This window comes from Tachyglossus aculeatus (genome assembly GCF_015852505.1).
Source record: "Tachyglossus aculeatus isolate mTacAcu1 chromosome 12 unlocalized genomic scaffold, mTacAcu1.pri SUPER_6_unloc_1, whole genome shotgun sequence".
NCBI lineage: Eukaryota > Metazoa > Chordata > Mammalia > Monotremata > Tachyglossidae > Tachyglossus > Tachyglossus aculeatus.
Genome location: NW_024044828.1, coordinates 10,134,561 through 10,152,357, shown reverse-complemented (window position 1 = coordinate 10,152,357; position 17,797 = coordinate 10,134,561). Strand labels below are relative to the sequence as shown.

The window sequence follows — 17,797 nt, the reverse complement described above, 5'->3', positions numbered from 1 at the left end:
AGCACCCCAAAGGTTAGTTAGCCCTGTCTCTGGATAGAGGCAACCACCCTGGGTCCCTTCGTTGATGGGAACTAAAATGGAAACCACTTAACTGTGCCTCAGTTCACTCATCTGTAGGGTGGGGATTAAGACCATGAGCCCCGTTTGGGACAGCGACTGTGTCCAACCTAATTATCTTGTATCTACCCCAGCACTTGGTACAGTGTTTGGCATATAATAAGCACTCAACAAATACCATTTTTCTAAAAAAACCTCAAAAACCAGTTGATGACTGGCCCATATCTTGCTAACTCTTTGTACATGCTTTGAGTCAAATGGCTTGACAGAAGGTCACAAAGAAAGATGCTGGAACAAAGTCAAATCTCCTAGCATCAAAAGTACGCTTACACCGCTACACCGTTATGTTGGGTGGAACCCGTGAAGAGAATGAATGGTAGTGGGATTCTGTGTAACTGTGCTGTTGCAGCTAGACTAGGGCCAGCTCTGCCACTTGCTGCTATGGGACCCTGGAGAAGTCACTTAACTTCTCTGTGCCTCAGTTTCCTCCTCTATAGATTGTATAGTCACCAAGTGTCCTAAGAACACTCGTAATCAAGACCCTGGGTGACCAATAGAAGAGTTCCTTTCCTGAGGAACCCCAAGACGAGTCATTATCTCAGAGGGATTTGTGCCAGAAATCAGGAGATGTTCTGATTTCTCCTTTTTCTCCCATTCTCTGTCAGCCAGTTGTATTTATTGAGTGCTTACTGCATGCAGAACACTATTCTAAGCATTTGGGAGAGTGCAATATAACAGACACATTCCCAGCCCACAGTGAGCTTAGTGTCTAGAGACTCTCACCTACCCACTCTGTGACAGAGACTGCCTACACTGGCTGTGTGAAGAAGGGAAGGAAGCATAGACAATCTGAGGGAGGGCCGTCCAGACCAAGAAGGATCTTTGCCAGGCCATACGGTTCGGTGAGCTCTGGTCTTGCCGATGGACGCTGTGCTTGGCACGTAATAAGCATTGACAAACATCACACTGGTTACTATGGGCAGGGATTGTCTCTATTGCCAATAAGTTCGATTGATTGATTGATTGATTGCCATATTGTACTTTCCAAGCACTTAGTACAGTGCTCTGCACACAGTAAGCACTCAATAAATACAATTGAATGAATGAATGAATATTATTATTTTGAGTAACACTGATTTCCTCCAAACACCGTTTCCTAAAAACCAGGTATAATTAAAGCAAAAATAAAACTGGAGTTTTTCTTTGCACTATTCAACTTCAGGGGTTTTGTTCATCTCACACCCCTGCCTCTTTGAACAATTAGGAACATTTGTTAAAATAATAATAGTAATAAATTGTGGTATTTGTCAAGTACTTACTGTGTGCCAAGCATTATACTAAGCACTGGGGTAGATTCAAGATAATCAATCACTCAATCATATTTATGGCAGAGCACTGAACTAAGCGCTTGGGAGAGAATAATATAACAGACACATTCCCTGCCCATAATGAGATGTTGGACTCAGGGGGCTCACAGTTTAAATAGGAGGGAGAAGAGATTTGAGCATATTGAACCCCCATTTTACAGATGAGAAAATTGAGGCATAGAGAAGGCAGAGGGGCAGATATAAAATACAACTGCACTTAGAGACTAACTCTTTCTTTTCTAGCTCTATAAATGCCAAGCATTTGATATAAAGAAGAACTTCCTTCAAAGTGGGTTAAATTCTGCCCCTTTGATTAACCTTTTAAAATACCTGGAGAGGAAGTGGCTTCCTTGAGGTGGATGCAGGAGGTAAACATGGTTGAAGCTCCAGCAGCAACAGGATAAGCAAGCGGTGACTCAGGGGGCCAACAGCCCAGCCCGCGTAGAGCCTCGAATCCTTCTGGAGTCTTTCCGGATCCTCTTGTCATATCTGAGTAGAAAGCACAGCAAGCTCTATGGGTCACCAAAGGCAGGGTTGGTTTCAAGGTGACACTGTCTTCTTATGCTAACTTTGTATCCTCCCAAACCAAGGATCAGCTCTCACTTCTCGCCTCTTTGTGCACATCTTGCCCTCTGCCCTGGTACACTAGAGAGCCAGGGGGAGGATTTTAGAGCTTCAGGGGAGACAGTTGACATGATTTAAAGGGGAAAGCAAGTCAAAGACCTTAGACTTCTCCCTTTAGAAAATCAAACTGCCTCCGGGTGGTTGACTTTAAAGCCAAGAGGAAAATGTGAGCAGAAGCCAGATCTCTCTTCTTCTGATTGGAAGAGGATTTGTGTCGGAGAGAGCTGGAAGCAAACCTTTATATACTTGGAGAGATGTTTTTTCCAGGCTCTCTCTGCATTGTGATGTTGGAGAGACCACTGCCCCTTGTTCGACTTAACTTGGCATTAACAAGATGCTGAGAACTAAAGAGTGAGCTGAGATAAAAAACTTACTCATGTCAAAGCAGCATGGCATGCTGGTTAAGAGAACGGGCCTAGGAGTCAGAGGTCATGGGTTCTAATTCCAGATCCGCCAACCGTCTGCTTTCATCTGCTGTGTGATCTCGGGCAAGTCACTTCACTTCTCTGTGCCTCAGTTACCTCATCTGTAAAATGAGGAGTGAAGACTATGTGCCCCCTTGTGGGACAGGGACTATATCCAGCCAGATTAGCTTGTATCCACCACAGTGCTTAATACAGTGCCTGGCACGTAGTAAGCGAGAAGCAGTGTGGCTTAGTGGACAAGAACATGGACTTGGGATTCAGAGTTCATGGGTTCTAATCCTGGTTCGGCCACTTATCAGCTATGTGACTTTGGGTAATTCACTTAACTTCTCTGTGCCTCAATTGCCTTATCTGTAAAATGGGGATTAAGACTTTGAGCCCCACGTGGGACAACCTGATTACTTTGTATCTACCCCAGTGCTTAGAACAGTGCTTTCAAGGTGTCTTCTCACCTTTGGTTGTCCCCAAATTTTTCTGTTCCCTAACTGAAAACTTTCCAGAGTAATAATAATAATAATGGCATTTAATAATAATGATGATGTTGATGGTATTTGTTAAGCGCTTAACAGGCAGGTCTCTTGACTCCCCGTCCTGTTATAATAATAATAACGATGGCATTTATTAAGCACTGTGTGCAAAGCACTGTTCTAAGCACTGGGGAGGTTACAGGGTGATCAGGTTATCCCAAAGGGGGCTCACAGTCTTAATCCCCATTTTACAGATGAAGTAACTGAGACCCAGAGAAGTCAAGTGACTTGCCCAAAGTCACACAGCTGACAATTGGAGGAGCTGGGTTTTGAACCCATGACCTCTGACTCCAAAGCCTGTGCTCTTTCCACTGAGCCATGCTGCTTCTTTTGACTAGGCCGCCTCTTCCCTGCAGCAAGGCTGTGCTAGCCCAGTATTGCTAAGCACTTGGGTATCCATCCACCCTATCTTTTCTATCCATCAGTTGTTTCTAACTCTTGATACTCTATTGCTTCTGCCTGAAATTTGATTTTGTTTCTGTAAGCTTCTTGAGGGTAGGGATCATGTTTACTATCTCTATTGTATTTTATTTTCCCCTTGCTCAACATTGAAGTAATTTTGGACAAGTCACGTCACTTCTCTGAGCTTCAGTTAACTCATCCGTAGAATGGGGATTAAGACTGTGACCTCTATGTGAGACAGGAACTGTGTCCAACTGATTATCTTGTGTCTACTCTAGTGCTTAGTGCAGTTCCTCGCACACAGTAAGTGCTTAACAAATGCCATGAAAACCCTCCAAAACAACAACAAAAACCCACATTAACTCTAGGCAGTTCCATTCAACAGCACCTTGGTATTCAAACAGTCCAAAAATCTAAGAACCCCCAGGGAGTTTGGGAAAAAGTTATTTACGAAACACTCAAATACGGCAAGAAATCCTTTGGAGCAAAACTCTATCGTCCAGAGATGGATTACAGACACAGCCAAATCTTTTCTCCAAAGAATCAGTAATTGTGAAGCCACGTGGCAGTGTTCATCTTGAAAGGCAAAAATGGTCAGAAGAAGAGCAGTTTTCATGGGCTCAGTGTAGAAGTTGCCTCTTCACCCCCCCACACACACAAACACACACACAAGCATGTGCATGTGCAATCCCACAGCCAGCAACATCATCTGTGTACCCAGAAGACAGCTAGAATGTATGTATTTCCCAATTGCATGGGGAAATGGGGGACCCCAGTCCAGTTTGGTGTCTCTAGCAGCTCCCCAGAAGAGCATGTCCTGCCAGACCTCATTTCTGAGACCTTCAAGTAATAAGGCTTTCACTACTCCCAGAGGAAGACTCTAATATAATAAGTGCTTTAGATTAGGAACCCTTTTTTTGTCCTAATTACTGGACCACCCCTTCTTTCCTTCATCTACATCTGCACCGTTCCACAAATCATATTATCTACAGTCTCCTAGGCTCTGCCATTCTCTCTGTGCCACACATTTAGTTGCCCTGGAGTTCCTGCATTAGGGATTGGGTTTTCCATCCTCGTATTCCTTTGGGATAACAGGGTATGTGAAGTGCGATGTGAATTTAGAAGAAGCTGAAAATGCTTTCTCCCTTTCAGGCAGATGAGTCTGGAACAGACAGTAGCTGGCTGAACTCTTATTTTAATCCCACCCTGGGCTTCAAGTGACTTATTTATTTTATGTTCAGATAAGCCCTCTTTCGTATGTTAATATTTATAACACAAACATCTTTATCTGAAGACCTGATAGAGTCCTTTTGCACATTGTTCCTTTAAGTAACATTATACATCGATAATCAGGTTAAGCTGAAGAAATGTGTCTCTAGAACAGGTAATAGCAATGCAGACTCCTTCAAAGAGAAGAAAGATCACCTCTAGTTGAGGCCGTCAAAGGTGACTTGTCTTTCAATATTACCCTGAGGCAGGTAGGAATATGCTTTCTTTTTGTTGTTCTATATCAGGAAAGAGCTCCTTGTGAAGAGGGATCATGTCTACCCGCTCTACTGTCTTGGATTCTAGGTTCAGTGATCGGCAAACAGGGACTGCTCAATCAGTACCACTGATTGGTTGATTGAAAGGTGGAAGAGAGATCAGAAATAGGTGCCTGTGTGATTTTTCCGTATTTCCCATCCTCGTGACCGTAAGTCTTGACCAGATTTGGTTAGATTCATAAAAACCTTCCCCATTCACAGCGTGGTCCAGATTTTCAGTTCCTCTTTCAATTTTAGCTGTGGCTGAGTTTGCAGCCATCGCAAAGGTTGAGAACCCAAGTCCCTGGATCCCGTCTTACTCTTGGGAAGTCTGAGCTGTCCCAGAGTTTTGCGCTTCCCCAAAGTCTCTTAGCCGCATAGCTGCAGGGCTGGAATGGGAACTCTGAAATGTAGAGACTTGCTTGATGTTTGCAGGTATGATGGATACAGACATATCTTGGGCGAGCTGCTTTAGGAGACAGACATGCTGCCTGGATCTAATGCTCTCCCTCGTCCCCCTCTCCATCCCCCCGTCTTACCTCCTTCTCTTCTCCACAGCACCTGTATATATGTATATATGTTTGTACATATTTATTACTCTATTTATTTATTTATTTATTTATTTATTTTACTTGTACATATCTATTCTATTTATTTTATTTTGTTAGTATGTTTGGTTTTGTTCTCTGTCTCCCCCCTTTTAGATTGTGAGCCCACTGTTGGGTAGAGACTGTCTCTATATGTTGCCAACTTGTACTTCCCAAGCGCTTAGTACAGTGCTCTGCACACAGTAAGCACTCAATAAATACGATTGATCGATTGATTGATCTAATGCTCGGGATTTAGTACCTCAGCGCACACTCATTGATAAATAATCCACAGAAATATTCTTTTCTGTTTTTACGTAGCCCTCTGATATTGTTTGAAAGAAATACCTTACCCCATAGTAGTTGTGTCACATGGGCCTGGGAATCAGAGCACCTGAGTTCTAATCCATCTTCTGCCATTTGCCTGCTGTGTGACTTTGGGCAAGTCACTTAACTTCTCTGTGCCTCAGTTGCCTCATCTGTAAAATGAAGATTAAATTTCTGTTCTCTTTCCAACTTAGACAGTGAGCCCCATGTAGGACAGGGACTGTGTCCAATCTGATTACCTTGTATCAACCTCAGCGCTTAGTACTGTGTTCTGCATATAGTAAGAGCTTAACATATCACTATTATTATTATTTTTATAATTTAATTATCTATTTATGGATCAACTATGGCGCCTGCTGCTCTGGTTATAAATATTTTTATGTTTTTCTCACTGATTAGAGAGCAAGCTCATTTGGGCAGGGATTATGTCACTTCATAATTCTTTATTTCCCAAACACCTACTAAAAAGCATTGCCCCATGAAGATGTTCAATAAGTGGTGGTACTTCTACTTCTACTACTACTGCTACTACTACTGCTGCCACTTCTATCCTGACCTGAGGGCATTTAACTGTGAAAGTGATGGAATTATCAATCAATCATATTTATTGGGTTCTTTGTGCAGAACGCTGTAACAAGCCCTTGAGACAGTACAATATGTCAGACACATTCCTGCCCACAACAAGCTTACAGTCTAACATTAATATAAGTAAATGAATTACAGCTATGTTTGTAACTGCTGTGGGTGGGGAATGAATAAAGGGAGGAAGTCAGGGCGACGCAGAAGGGAGTGGAAGAAAAGGAAAAGAAGGCCTAGTTAGAAAGGCTTCCTGGAGGAGATGTGCCTTCAATAAGGCCTTGAAGCAGGGGGAGAGTAATTGTTGGATTTGAAGAGGGATAGATTTCCAGGCCAGTGGTAGAATGTGGGCAAGAGGTTGGCAGTGAGTTAGGCAAGATCGAGGTAAAGTGAATCAGTTGGCATTACAGGAACATAGTTTGCAGGCTAGGTTGTAGTAGGAGAGTAGTGAAGACAGGTAGGAGGGGGCAAGGTGATTGAGAGCTTTAAAGCTGATGGTAAGGAGTTCCTTTGTGATGCAGAGTTGGATGGGCAACCATTGGATATTCTTGAGAAGTGGGGGAACATGGACTGAGCCTTTTTGTAGAAAGATGATCCAGGCAGCAGAATGAAGTATGGACTGGAGTGGGGAGAGAAAGGAGGAAGGGAGGTCAGCAAGGAGACTGATACAGTAATCAAGGTCAGATAGGATAAATGCAACTTGGATGGTGAGGAAAGGGAGAATTTTAGCGACACTGTGAAGGTTGAACTGACAGGATTTAATAATAGATTGAATTTGTGGGATGAAGGAGAGGAGTCAAGGATAATACCAAGGTTATGGGCTTGTGAGACCAGAATGGAAAGGACAGGGTTTGGGTGGGAAGATAGGTATTTCTGTTTTTGGCACGTTCAGTTGGAGACGTTGGCAGAATATCCAAGAAGAGATGTCTTGAAGGTAGGAGGAGATGTGAAACTGCAGAGAGGGAGAGAGGTCAGGGCTGGAGATGTTGATATGGGAATCATCTGTATAGAGGTGGTAGCCACGAATGAATTCTCCAAGGGAGTAGGTGTAGATGGAGAGTAGAAGGGGACCCAGAACTGAACCTTGAGGGACACTCACAGAGAATAGGAGGCAGAGGAGAAGCCCGTGAAAGAATCTGAGAATGAGCGGCTAGAAAGATAAGAGGAGAACCAGGCGAAGACAGTGTCAGTTGGAGCCAAGGTTGGATAATGTTCTCAGGAGAAGGGGTTGGTCGACAATGTCTAAGGCAGCTGAGAGGTCGAGGAGGATTAGGATGGAGTAGAGGCCGTTGGATTTGGCAAGAAGGAGGTCATTGGTGACTTTTGAGAGAGTGGTTTCTGTGGAGTGAAGGGGACGGAAGCCAGATTGGAGGGAGTCAATGAGAGAATTGGAGGAGAGGAATTTAGTAGGTGTAGACAAGTTGCTCAAGATCAACAGTGTTGAAACTATTGGTTGAACTGAGGTATTGTATTTGTGAATTTTAATGATCCACTCTCTCCTTAGCCAGTGATATCTTGGAATATCAAGAGTTGCAGGATAGATGTATTATTTTTAAAGGATATAAAACTTCAAGCACCAGCCCCTGTTCCCTCATGCATGGGTTTCAACCGTTAAGGAGTATCTGCTTTCAGGGTCATGTAAAATTTATTGCAGTTACTCTCACTGTAAAATGTGGTTTCCCGTTTTGAGCACCAGAGTCCACAGGGGACCTGGAATTTTGAGGATGGTACAGAATGGTACAGTATTGTTATATTGTACTCTCCTGAGCACTTAGTATAGTGCTCCGTACATAGTAAGCGCCCAATAATTACAATCCACTGACTGACTGAGAAAGCTATTTAAGAAGGTTGAAGTTGGGGGCAGTGAGAAGGAACCTGGATGTTTTTAATTAGAACTATTTCCGAATTATTTCTAAAATTCACTGAACTATTTCCAAATGGGAGATATGCAGTGCATCATTAATAGATACAATACATAGCTCAACGTAGAGTGAATGGGAAGCGGTTTCCATGGTAACTATTTAATGCATAATAATCATCATTTTTCAAAATCTGCACTTGGTTAAAAAAACACACTGCTGTGCACTTCATTTTAATTCTTGATGTTTCAGAGAAGGTCTTATCTCTCTTTATGTATGTGTTCGTGCATATGTATTGGAGGGTCACTTGAGCTCCTTAACCTCCCACAGAGCAAAATGAGTTCTCTTGTTCACCACAACTGGAACTGAAATATCCAGGAACTGAAATACGCCAGTAATTCTTTTTCAAACTAAATGTGCATGGTGCTTTGTTGAACACTTAAAAGGCAGAGTCCCTGCCTGGGGAGTTTCAGCCTCATCAAATATAAAGTTATATTGTTCCGGGTTCCTGCTTAGAAGAAGAGCTTTGTACCATGTTAGGACTTGACGTTGGTTGCAAGGAAAATCATTATATTTGCCCCTCCTTTTTCTTCCTCATTGTGCTCCAAGTTCTGTGACTGCTATTTCAGACTTTCAGTGGAGGCCTCATAGCTGCTGCTGTTGGCATCATTCTGCGATTCCAATCTGGCCCCCTGGGACTGGCAGTGCCCCCCTCTCCATCTGGACCCGCAGCTCTCAGAGAGAGCCCATCATTCCCTCTGGAGTTTTTAGAGGGGGGAGAAAGTGAGGGATTCCCAGGGAATGGTGGGTGGGCTGGGGGTAGTTCAGAAGCAGCTGGGCCCAGAAGTGAAGAGAAGCAGCCTGGCCTAGCAGAAAGGGCACGGGCCTAGGAGTCAGAGCACCTGGGTTCCAGTCCTGACACTTCTACTTGCCTGCTGGGGTGGCCTTGGGCAAGTCACTTAACTTGTCTGTGCCTGTTTCTTCAGCTGTAAAACGGGGATTCGATCCCTCTGAGAGCTCACCTCCTCCAGGAGGCCTTCCCAGACTGAGCCCCCTCCTTTCTCTCCTCCTCTTCCCCCTCTCCATCCCCCCCGCCTTACCTCCTTCCCTTCCCCACAGCACCTGTATATATGTATATATGTTTGTACATATTTATTACTCTATTTATTTTACTTGTACATATCTATTCTATTTATTTTATTTTGTTAATATGTTTGGTTTTGTTCTCTGTCTCCCCCTTCTAGACTGTGAGCCCACTGTTGGGTAGGGACCGTCTCTATATGTTGCCAACTTGGACTTCCCAAGCGCTTAGTACAGTGCTCTGCACACAGTAAGCGCTCAATAAATACGATTGATTGATTCTGTTTAGACTATGAGGCCTATGTGGGGCAGTGACTGTGTCTGACCTGATTATCTTGCATCTACTTCTGCTGTTAGTCCACTGCTTGGCGAATAGTAAGTGCATAATAAACACCGCAATACTGCTACTACTACTTCTATTACTTATCATTATTATTATTATTATTATTATTAATGAGTGGGCAGAACAATGGAGAAGCAGAATGGTGTAGTGGATAGAGCACGGGCCTAGGAGTCAGAAGGTCATGGATTCTAATCCCTGCTTCGCCACTTGTCTGCTGTGTGATTTTGGGCAAGTCAATTCGCTTCTCTGGGCCTCAGTTCCCTCATCTGTAAAATGGGGATTAAGACTGTGAGCCTCATGTGGGACAGGGACTGTGTTCAACACGATTTGCTTGCATCCACCCAGCACTTAGTACAGTGCCTGGCACATAGTAAGCACTTAAAAAATGCCATAATTATTATTAAGTGAAGTGAGCATGATGGGGAGCCCGTGTGGCCCTGGGTAGGTACATCGTGTGTCTTTGAGGCTCTTGGCATTCTGGCCTCAGAAACCAGGGCAGATGGCCCTATTCTCTTGTCATTTGTGGTTTTGCCACCTCTGATCACATATCAGGTCCTCAGCTCGGGCATGCCCACTGAGAACTTGCACCCCAAGAATCTTGGTGGCCCCGGAGGAGCGGGAGGAAGCCCTGGAGTCTTCTTCCCACTTTGCCCTGGGCAGAGGAGCCTAGCCCATTGGGTCTTTGACCAGATTGTGGTCCAGGGCGGCGATTTCCTCAAGTAAATATTTTTTTGTATCCTTGTTTGCAGAACGATTACCACTTCGAATACACAGAATGCGACAGCAGAGGTTCCAGGTGGAGAGTAGCTGTTCCAAACCCCGCGGCGGACTGCCTGGGACTGCCGGACCCCGTGAGAGGGAAGGAATGCAGTATGTTGGGGTCTCTTTCTTTTTCTTTTGCAATCCAGTTATTTTTCTCAATCAATCCCAACTGCTTGGCCTTAGCATAAGTAGCAATTACATGAGTGCAAAAGGCTTTGCTCATGGAAATCTGTGTTTTTATTGCTTCCCAGGACTGAGGGCACTTGTGTTCAGTCAAATGCCCTCAGCTCCAGGGTCAACAAGAGCAGAAAGGATGTTGCCTTTCATCTGTTTATCCCTCTGTAGCCTTGACTTGTGGGCTGGAGGCACTGTAATTTCTCTGGGATTTATCACCAGCAGAAAGCACCCGGCATGTAATTCTCAGGCACCGAAGCAGCCAATCCTCTGCTTATCTGCACCTGTCTTTTGACTACAGATAATTTATGGAAAATGTTCAGTTTCACAAGTTATTAGATCTAGTTTACCAGCGTGTCCAATGGCACGTCTTGGGGTAATTAACAAATAAATCGGTTAGCAGGGAAACACTGTTAATTAAAATGGAAACCAAACTGTTTCGCCTGTTCTTCAACTAGCTCTGTTCCTCCAATAACTCTGTAGCTCGTGCTTCAGTTCATAACCAATTCTACAGACCCAAGCTGAGTTTTGGTCATTTAATGCTTTATCACTAAAAACTCCCAACCGCTGATGAATTCAGATGAGTGGGACTGTGGAGGCTTTAATCTTATTATCAAAAGCCATTAATCTGGGGGAGATTTAAGGTAGTCTCTGTTCTTCTTGCTAGGCCTCTTGTTATTTTCTGTGTCCGACCCTGCCTATGTGCTTTAAGTCTGAAGGCCCTACAGAAACAGTCTTAATAAAAATGGACTGAAAAATCAAGGAAAGCACAATTTATCACAACATTTTTGTTGAGGGAGTAGCTCTTATCTGAGGCACAACTGGTTACTGAAGCAGTTTTTGTCTGGGTGATTCTTCCAAAGCCCAGCCTTGCCACAAATTTAAATCTGCCTTAAAAACCAGAGAAGAGAGATGTTGCAGTTTCTGCAAAAAGCAAATGGGATTTGGTTTTGAAATTCAAAGGTGCTTGAATAGAATGGAGTCAGGTAAGTTGGAAGCAGGATTTTAAAGTCGGAAAGGTGTATTTGGGCATCTTTAGGTGTTAGCGTTCACCTGAGGGAAGTTAAAGGGATTGTGATCACTCTCATTAACATTTATTTAGTAGCTCAGCTTTGCCATGTGATGACTGACCAGTGGACTTCTCTCCTTCACTCTGACCAATAACTTCATCCCTTCTCTTAAATCAAAGCTCAAGGGTCCTTCCTTCATGAAAATTTCCCTAAGTCCCACCATTTCTTCCAAGTCGCATATATGCAGAGAACAGAATTTGACAGATTTATATTAATTTTATATTTAATTTGCTTCCCCTAATTGTATGCTTCTTGAGGGAAGGAAGATATGTGGGATTTAACAGATTCAGTGACTTGAGAGTCTGCTTTCCTCAGTGGTGGTGTTAAGTGACTGCTTCATCATTGTGGAGCAGGTCTTTGAGGAGAGAATTATATCTTCATGGGTAAGAACTGTTTGTGTAATTTCAATTGTATAGCATTTAGGCTGGTCTTTGCAGAGGGAAGGTTGCCACATATGTGGAACTTGGTCAGCCAGGAATTGAAGACACAGTGCAAAACTGGTTTATCAGAACTACTTAGACTGTAAACCGCTTGAGGGCAGGGATTGTAGCTGCTACCTAAATCATACTCTCCCAATTGCAGAGTGCAAAGCTCTGCACACAGTACATGCTCAATAAATACAGTTGATTGAACAAAGTAAGGACAGAATAAATGCCTTGATTGATTGCTTGGATCCTAGGCAGGTTCTAATAATTGGTTTTAACAATAGCTGACCAGTGTTTGCCAAGTTTAACTTCATCTAAGTTTATTGAGGAGTAAAAGAGCATTATCCAAGTTAAGTACGTTTTGGGTAATGCTTCATTTAACAGACATCTAGACAGTTGGCTCAACACTGTACCTCTGTGATAACCAAAATCAGTGTTTGGTACAATCTCTGACCTATAGTACTAATAATTGTGGGATTTTTTTTAGTGCTTACTATGTGCCAAGCACTGGGGTAGATCCAAGGTAATGAAATCCAACACTGTCCCTATGCCACAGTGACTCACAGCCTATGTGCTCAGTACCTACCAGTTATTATGATAGCCCAGAGAAGGACAGGGCAGTGGTGCCCTGGCTGCTTCCCTTGAAGTATAAGCAGTAGAGTGGTGGTGGTGGTATTTATGGAGTGCCTACTGAGTGCAATGCACTATACTAAGTGCTTGGGAAAAATACAGCAGAATCATGACACCTTCCTGCCCCCAAATAGCTTGCCCTCTAACAGAGGAGTTAGATTTTTGGAATTTGCATAGTCTCTGGGTGAACAGAAGATGATGAGCAGCAAATCTGAAAACTGCCCAAGGCCGTTTATGACCCAGGGCACTGGTCATAAAAAGACAGTTTTGCTTATGAGAAATCTGGTTACTGCTAACATTGCCACTGTTAGTATTATTTAACAGAGTTGCTGCCTGCCCCCCAAACTAGATACCTTTTTTTTTTGCTTTGGACACTTGCAAGGATTCAGGAACCATGCTCTGCACACAGCTTGCATTTGATGAATGCAGTGCAACAAAACAATATGTTTTGTTTTGTTCTCTGTCTCCCCCTTCTAGACTGTGAGCCCACTGTTGGGTAGGGACCGTCTCTATATGTTGCCAACTTGTACTTCCCAAGTGCTTAGTACAGTGCTCTGCACACAGCGCTCAATAAATACGAATGAATGAATGAATGAATGGTTGATGGTTGGAGTCTCCTGTCATAGATGATGGATGAGCCTCAATGCTCTCTTGAAGACTTCAGATCCTAGAATGAGCATAGATGGCTGGTGGTTTGCACAGTACCACTGATGTGCTTGTGCCTGCCAGACACGTTCCTGCTGGGTTTGGAGTGCAGTGAGGGAGTAGGTGATGGGGTACCATTGTTGATTTGATATTTGCCCCACAAGTAGGGAGCTGTGATTGGAGGAAGAGAGTAAATCAATATTCATCGAACACCTACTATGTACAGAGCACTCTACATACTCCTTAGGAGAAAGTGAGAGGAGACATGATCTTTGCCAATAAGAAGCTTAGTTGAGTGTTTATGGGATCTGTGGGAAGGGAAAGGGTCAAGGAAGAGAAAAACAAGATGTGGTTTTAAGTCTTTCATGAATAGGGAAGATAGGGGTCAGTTGGATGTACCGGTCAGGGCTATTGTGAAAACTACCAAGCTTATGAATTACTAAGAACCCTACTCCTCCAGAGAAACAAGGAAAGTGGCTCTCTTTTTTTTCTTAAAAAAAAAGACTCTCAGTAACACTTTCAGGCCAGACTGGAACCAGTTAATAAATCCCCTTGTCAGTTTACTAAATTATATCTTAAGCTGAAGGAGTCCTGATCCAACAAACTGAGTGAAAGATTCTTATTTTTTTCTGTGGGAACAGGCCCTGGAATCAATCAATAAAAGATACTTATTGAATGCTTACTGTGAGCAGAGCACTGTACTAAGTATTTGCACTATATAGTGGGAGATTATAATGAGGAGTGGTTGGGGGATGTCTGTCATTTCATTCGTGAGCCTTGGGTTTCCACGGCCACCCAAAACCATCTTTTTTTAAAAATGGTATTAAGCACTCAGTACGTATCAAGCACTGTTACTAAGGGCTTGGTAGATACAAGATCATCAGGTTGGACACAGTCTGTATGCCATAGGGGGCTCCATTTTACAGATGAGGTAACTGAGGCACAGAGAAGTTAAATGACTTGTCCAAAGTCACACAGCTGATAGGTAGCAGAGCCAGGATTAGCTTCCAGGTTCTTTGAGTCACCAGCGTGTGCTCTTCCCACTAGGCCATGCTGCCTCTCATCTCCCATTTTCCACTGCTTCCTTCCAGCCAGAACTGGGCATTGTGTATAAATCAATCAGTGAAATTGTTGAGCGCTTACTGTGTGCACAGCACTGTTCGAAGTGCTTGGGAGAGTAAAAGTTCAGATGTTTGTTCTTTCTGAATTTAGGCACTGTTCTGTATTATGGTAATGGTCATTGTTATGAATAATAACAGGGTTCATTCAACATACCCAAGTTTGTCCCATATTGATGTAGGTTAGCACAGCTTTTCTCAAGTATTAACTACTTTTCACAACACACTCACAGCTACCAAATCATTCTTATGCTTATTTATTTTGCCTAAAAAAATCTTGGCTTCATTCACTAGTCAACAAAATTGCCATTTGTCAGATGCTCTTTCCTTCTGCATATGGGTGCTTCGTTTGGCTTATCTGTTACTATTTGTTTGCTGGCTGTCTTGTATCAAATAAAGTCAGTCCCATAATAGACTATCATATGGGGGCTGTGTTTCTGAAGAACTTTGAGTTACAGAAAACTCATAGCATAGTAGTCGCGCTTCAGTTGCTGACACACAAATGCACCCAACATCACAGGCTGTTGTATCCAAGCATATAACTCCCTAATTCCACCCCAGCCCTCTGTCCAAAATGCATAGTGAACAAGAAGAATTCTGTGGTACTGTCTGCTCCTGCCGCCATTTGCTGATTGCACACAGGATCATCCCCCCTTCAACATCCATCATTCGCTTGTCGGAGAAAGTGGAACAGTGACTTTTTTTAAGCTCCAGGGGTGATCCAAGGCAGCAGGATAAGATACTGGCTCTAGCTGGACATTTTCATGTGTTTTTTTAAAGAGCACTGGCACTCGGGATTCCTGTCCAACATCCCATTCAGAGAGAACAGGGGGGAGGATGATAATTTGACAGGCTTTCTGTTTTAAAAAAGTGACACAGCCCCTATGGGAGACACTTAAGGATAGATGGATGGGCATTGTTCTTGGTGCTCTTGGACCACCTTCCCACCCCCATCTCACCTCCCTCCCTTTGGCAACATTGCAGAAGAAGACATATAGGCTGGAGCCCATAGCAGTTCAGGTGAATTAAACTGTTTCATTGCTGCTTAGCAAAGGCTATCAGGAAGGGACAGTGTGACACCAGATTACCACCATATGGTTTTTGGACAGAACCTTTACTGCTTCCCTTTTTTCTCATCTTTTCTGTCTTCAGTTGTGAGCTAAAACATCTTCATTTATTATTATTATTAGTAATAATAATAATAATGACATTTATTAAGTGCTTACTATGTGCAAAGCACTGTTCTAAGCACTGGGGAGGTTAAAAGGTGATCAGGTTGTCCCACGAGGGGCTCACAGTCTTAATCCCCATTTTATAGATGAGGTAACTGAGGCACAGAGAAGCTAAGTGACTTGCCCAAAGTCACACAGCTGACAATTGGTGGAGCAGGGATTTGAACCCATGACCTCTGATTCCAAAGCCTGTGCTCTTTCCACTGAGTTTTGTCAAAGGCCCAAGCAGCCCTCACTATCCAATTTCATCATACAAAGATGAGAGGAATGAATACCTAAGTTACACATTTTCAAACTACACTGCTGCTCTCCCCCAGGGTGGGCACAATTATTTTCAGATCCAAACATACAAATTAGCCAAGACCTAACTTAAATGCTACTATTTGAGGGAAGAAACAGACAGGTTGGAGTGTGGTCTGTTTCTTACAATGTGGGAGTTCTGAGTCAAGTAATCATCAGTGACTTTTGTGGTTGCAGCACTTCAGATGGCAGTCTGTTGAGGTGGGTGAGGACAGCAAGGGGAATTTACCTAATGCTTTAATGACCCGTGGTGAACGGTTGTTTTTTTCCAGCCTTCTCCTGTGCAGCTGGAGAATACCTGGAGATGAAGAACCAGGTGTGCAGCAAATGTGAAGCGGGCACCTACTCCCTGGGGAGCGGCATCAAATTTGATGAATGGGATGAGCTGCCGGCAGGATTTTCCAACGTTGCCACCTTCATGGACACTGCATTGAGCTCGGCGGAGAACAAGCAGGACAGTTGTGACAAGTAAGGGGTTTGAAGCAACCAGTTAGTCTTTCAGAGGGACTAGAGAAACGTTTGATTGTTATCCTGAAGGAAACAGTTGTTCAGACTTGAATTGCTTTTGGAATTACTAGTGAGTTACTTTTTTCCAGAGGGCCTGGGCCTGTCCTGGGGTAGGGATGGTCATAAATTCTACAGAAGCATTTGATCCCATCCACAGACCTGGGCCACTGCTAAAGAGAAAGAGGCTGCCTTAAAAAAGTTTATCAAAAACCTTGGCAGCATAACCAGCCTGGTCAGAAATGAAGAAATCTTTTCTGGTCCCTTTCCCCATCAACAGGGGAGCGGGTGGAGTAATTGGTTCAGTTTATCTCCCGATAAGGCGCATTTTCGCTTGAAGACACAACAAAATGTCATGGAAGATGGCATCAGAATCCTTTCACATTGCTCCAGGAAACTCACAGTATGCTCAGGGCATCATCAAATGTCCTCATATTGGTCCACGGAAGTGGCTGTGTGCTGATGACTGTGGTTAGCACAGCATCAGTATTTAATAGACCATCCAGGGCTAAAGCAATTAATGAGAGGGTTACTGTTAGGGAAGAGACTTTGAGAAGCTCATGATCCCAGGAGGCAGAATCAAAGATGGTACCAGCTACCTTTGGAAGTATTATCTAGTACCCAAGGTTTTAATTGAATAATCAAGAGCATCATTTACACACACTTTTGCCTATGTATATGCTTATCTGTTTCAGGTTAGATGGGTTAGATGGGCTTATAGCTCTACATTCTGCCATCTCTAAACAGGATCATCCATCCTTTCTTGGTAGACTAGGATAGTGTCACCCTTACAGTGTAGAAACTTTCCTTAGTTCTGACCAAACTGTTGCAGCAATTTAAGCCATGATAAAGTCCTCTGAGTCCCCAGATTGAATTTCCCAAGACTGAAAATTTGAGAGCGTACATGTTTCCAAGTCCAGTGTTTTGCAGTAGGAGGTGTTTAGGTTAGATATTAGGAGGAAAATCCTGATGGGGGTCAGGAAGCAGAGGAAACATGTCTAAGGAAGTTGTAGAATTTTACTCTGTGGAGGAGAGAAAGTAAAAAGGGTGGGCGATTATTGTCATTCATTTATTCATTCAATTGTATTTATTGAGCGCTTACTGCATGCAGAGCACTGTACTAAGCACTTGGGAGAGTACAATGCAACAATAAACACATATTCCCTGCCCACAGTGAATCCAGAGAAGCAGCGTGGCTCTGTGGAAAGAGCACCGGCTTTGGAGTCAGAGGTCATGGGTT

The 17,797-nt window shown here is 43.4% G+C and overlaps 1 protein-coding gene across 2 annotated transcripts in view; it reads left to right on the top strand.

Annotated features, from left to right (window-relative positions):
• The window catches only part of ELAPOR2 (endosome-lysosome associated apoptosis and autophagy regulator family member 2), a 93,643-nt gene that overhangs the window by 36,148 nt on the left and 39,698 nt on the right, over positions 1–17,797 (top strand). The window contains exons 2-3 of one of the 2 annotated variants that reach the window (XM_038741037.1): positions 10,447–10,567; positions 16,326–16,521. In XM_038741037.1, coding sequence (XP_038596965.1) covers positions 16,358–16,521 — 164 coding nt within the window. In that variant the 5' untranslated portion in view covers positions 10,447–10,567; positions 16,326–16,357. Of the gene's footprint in view, positions 1–10,446; positions 10,568–16,325; positions 16,522–17,797 lie in introns of those variants that run through there. The other variant, XM_038741036.1, reaches the window with a different exon arrangement.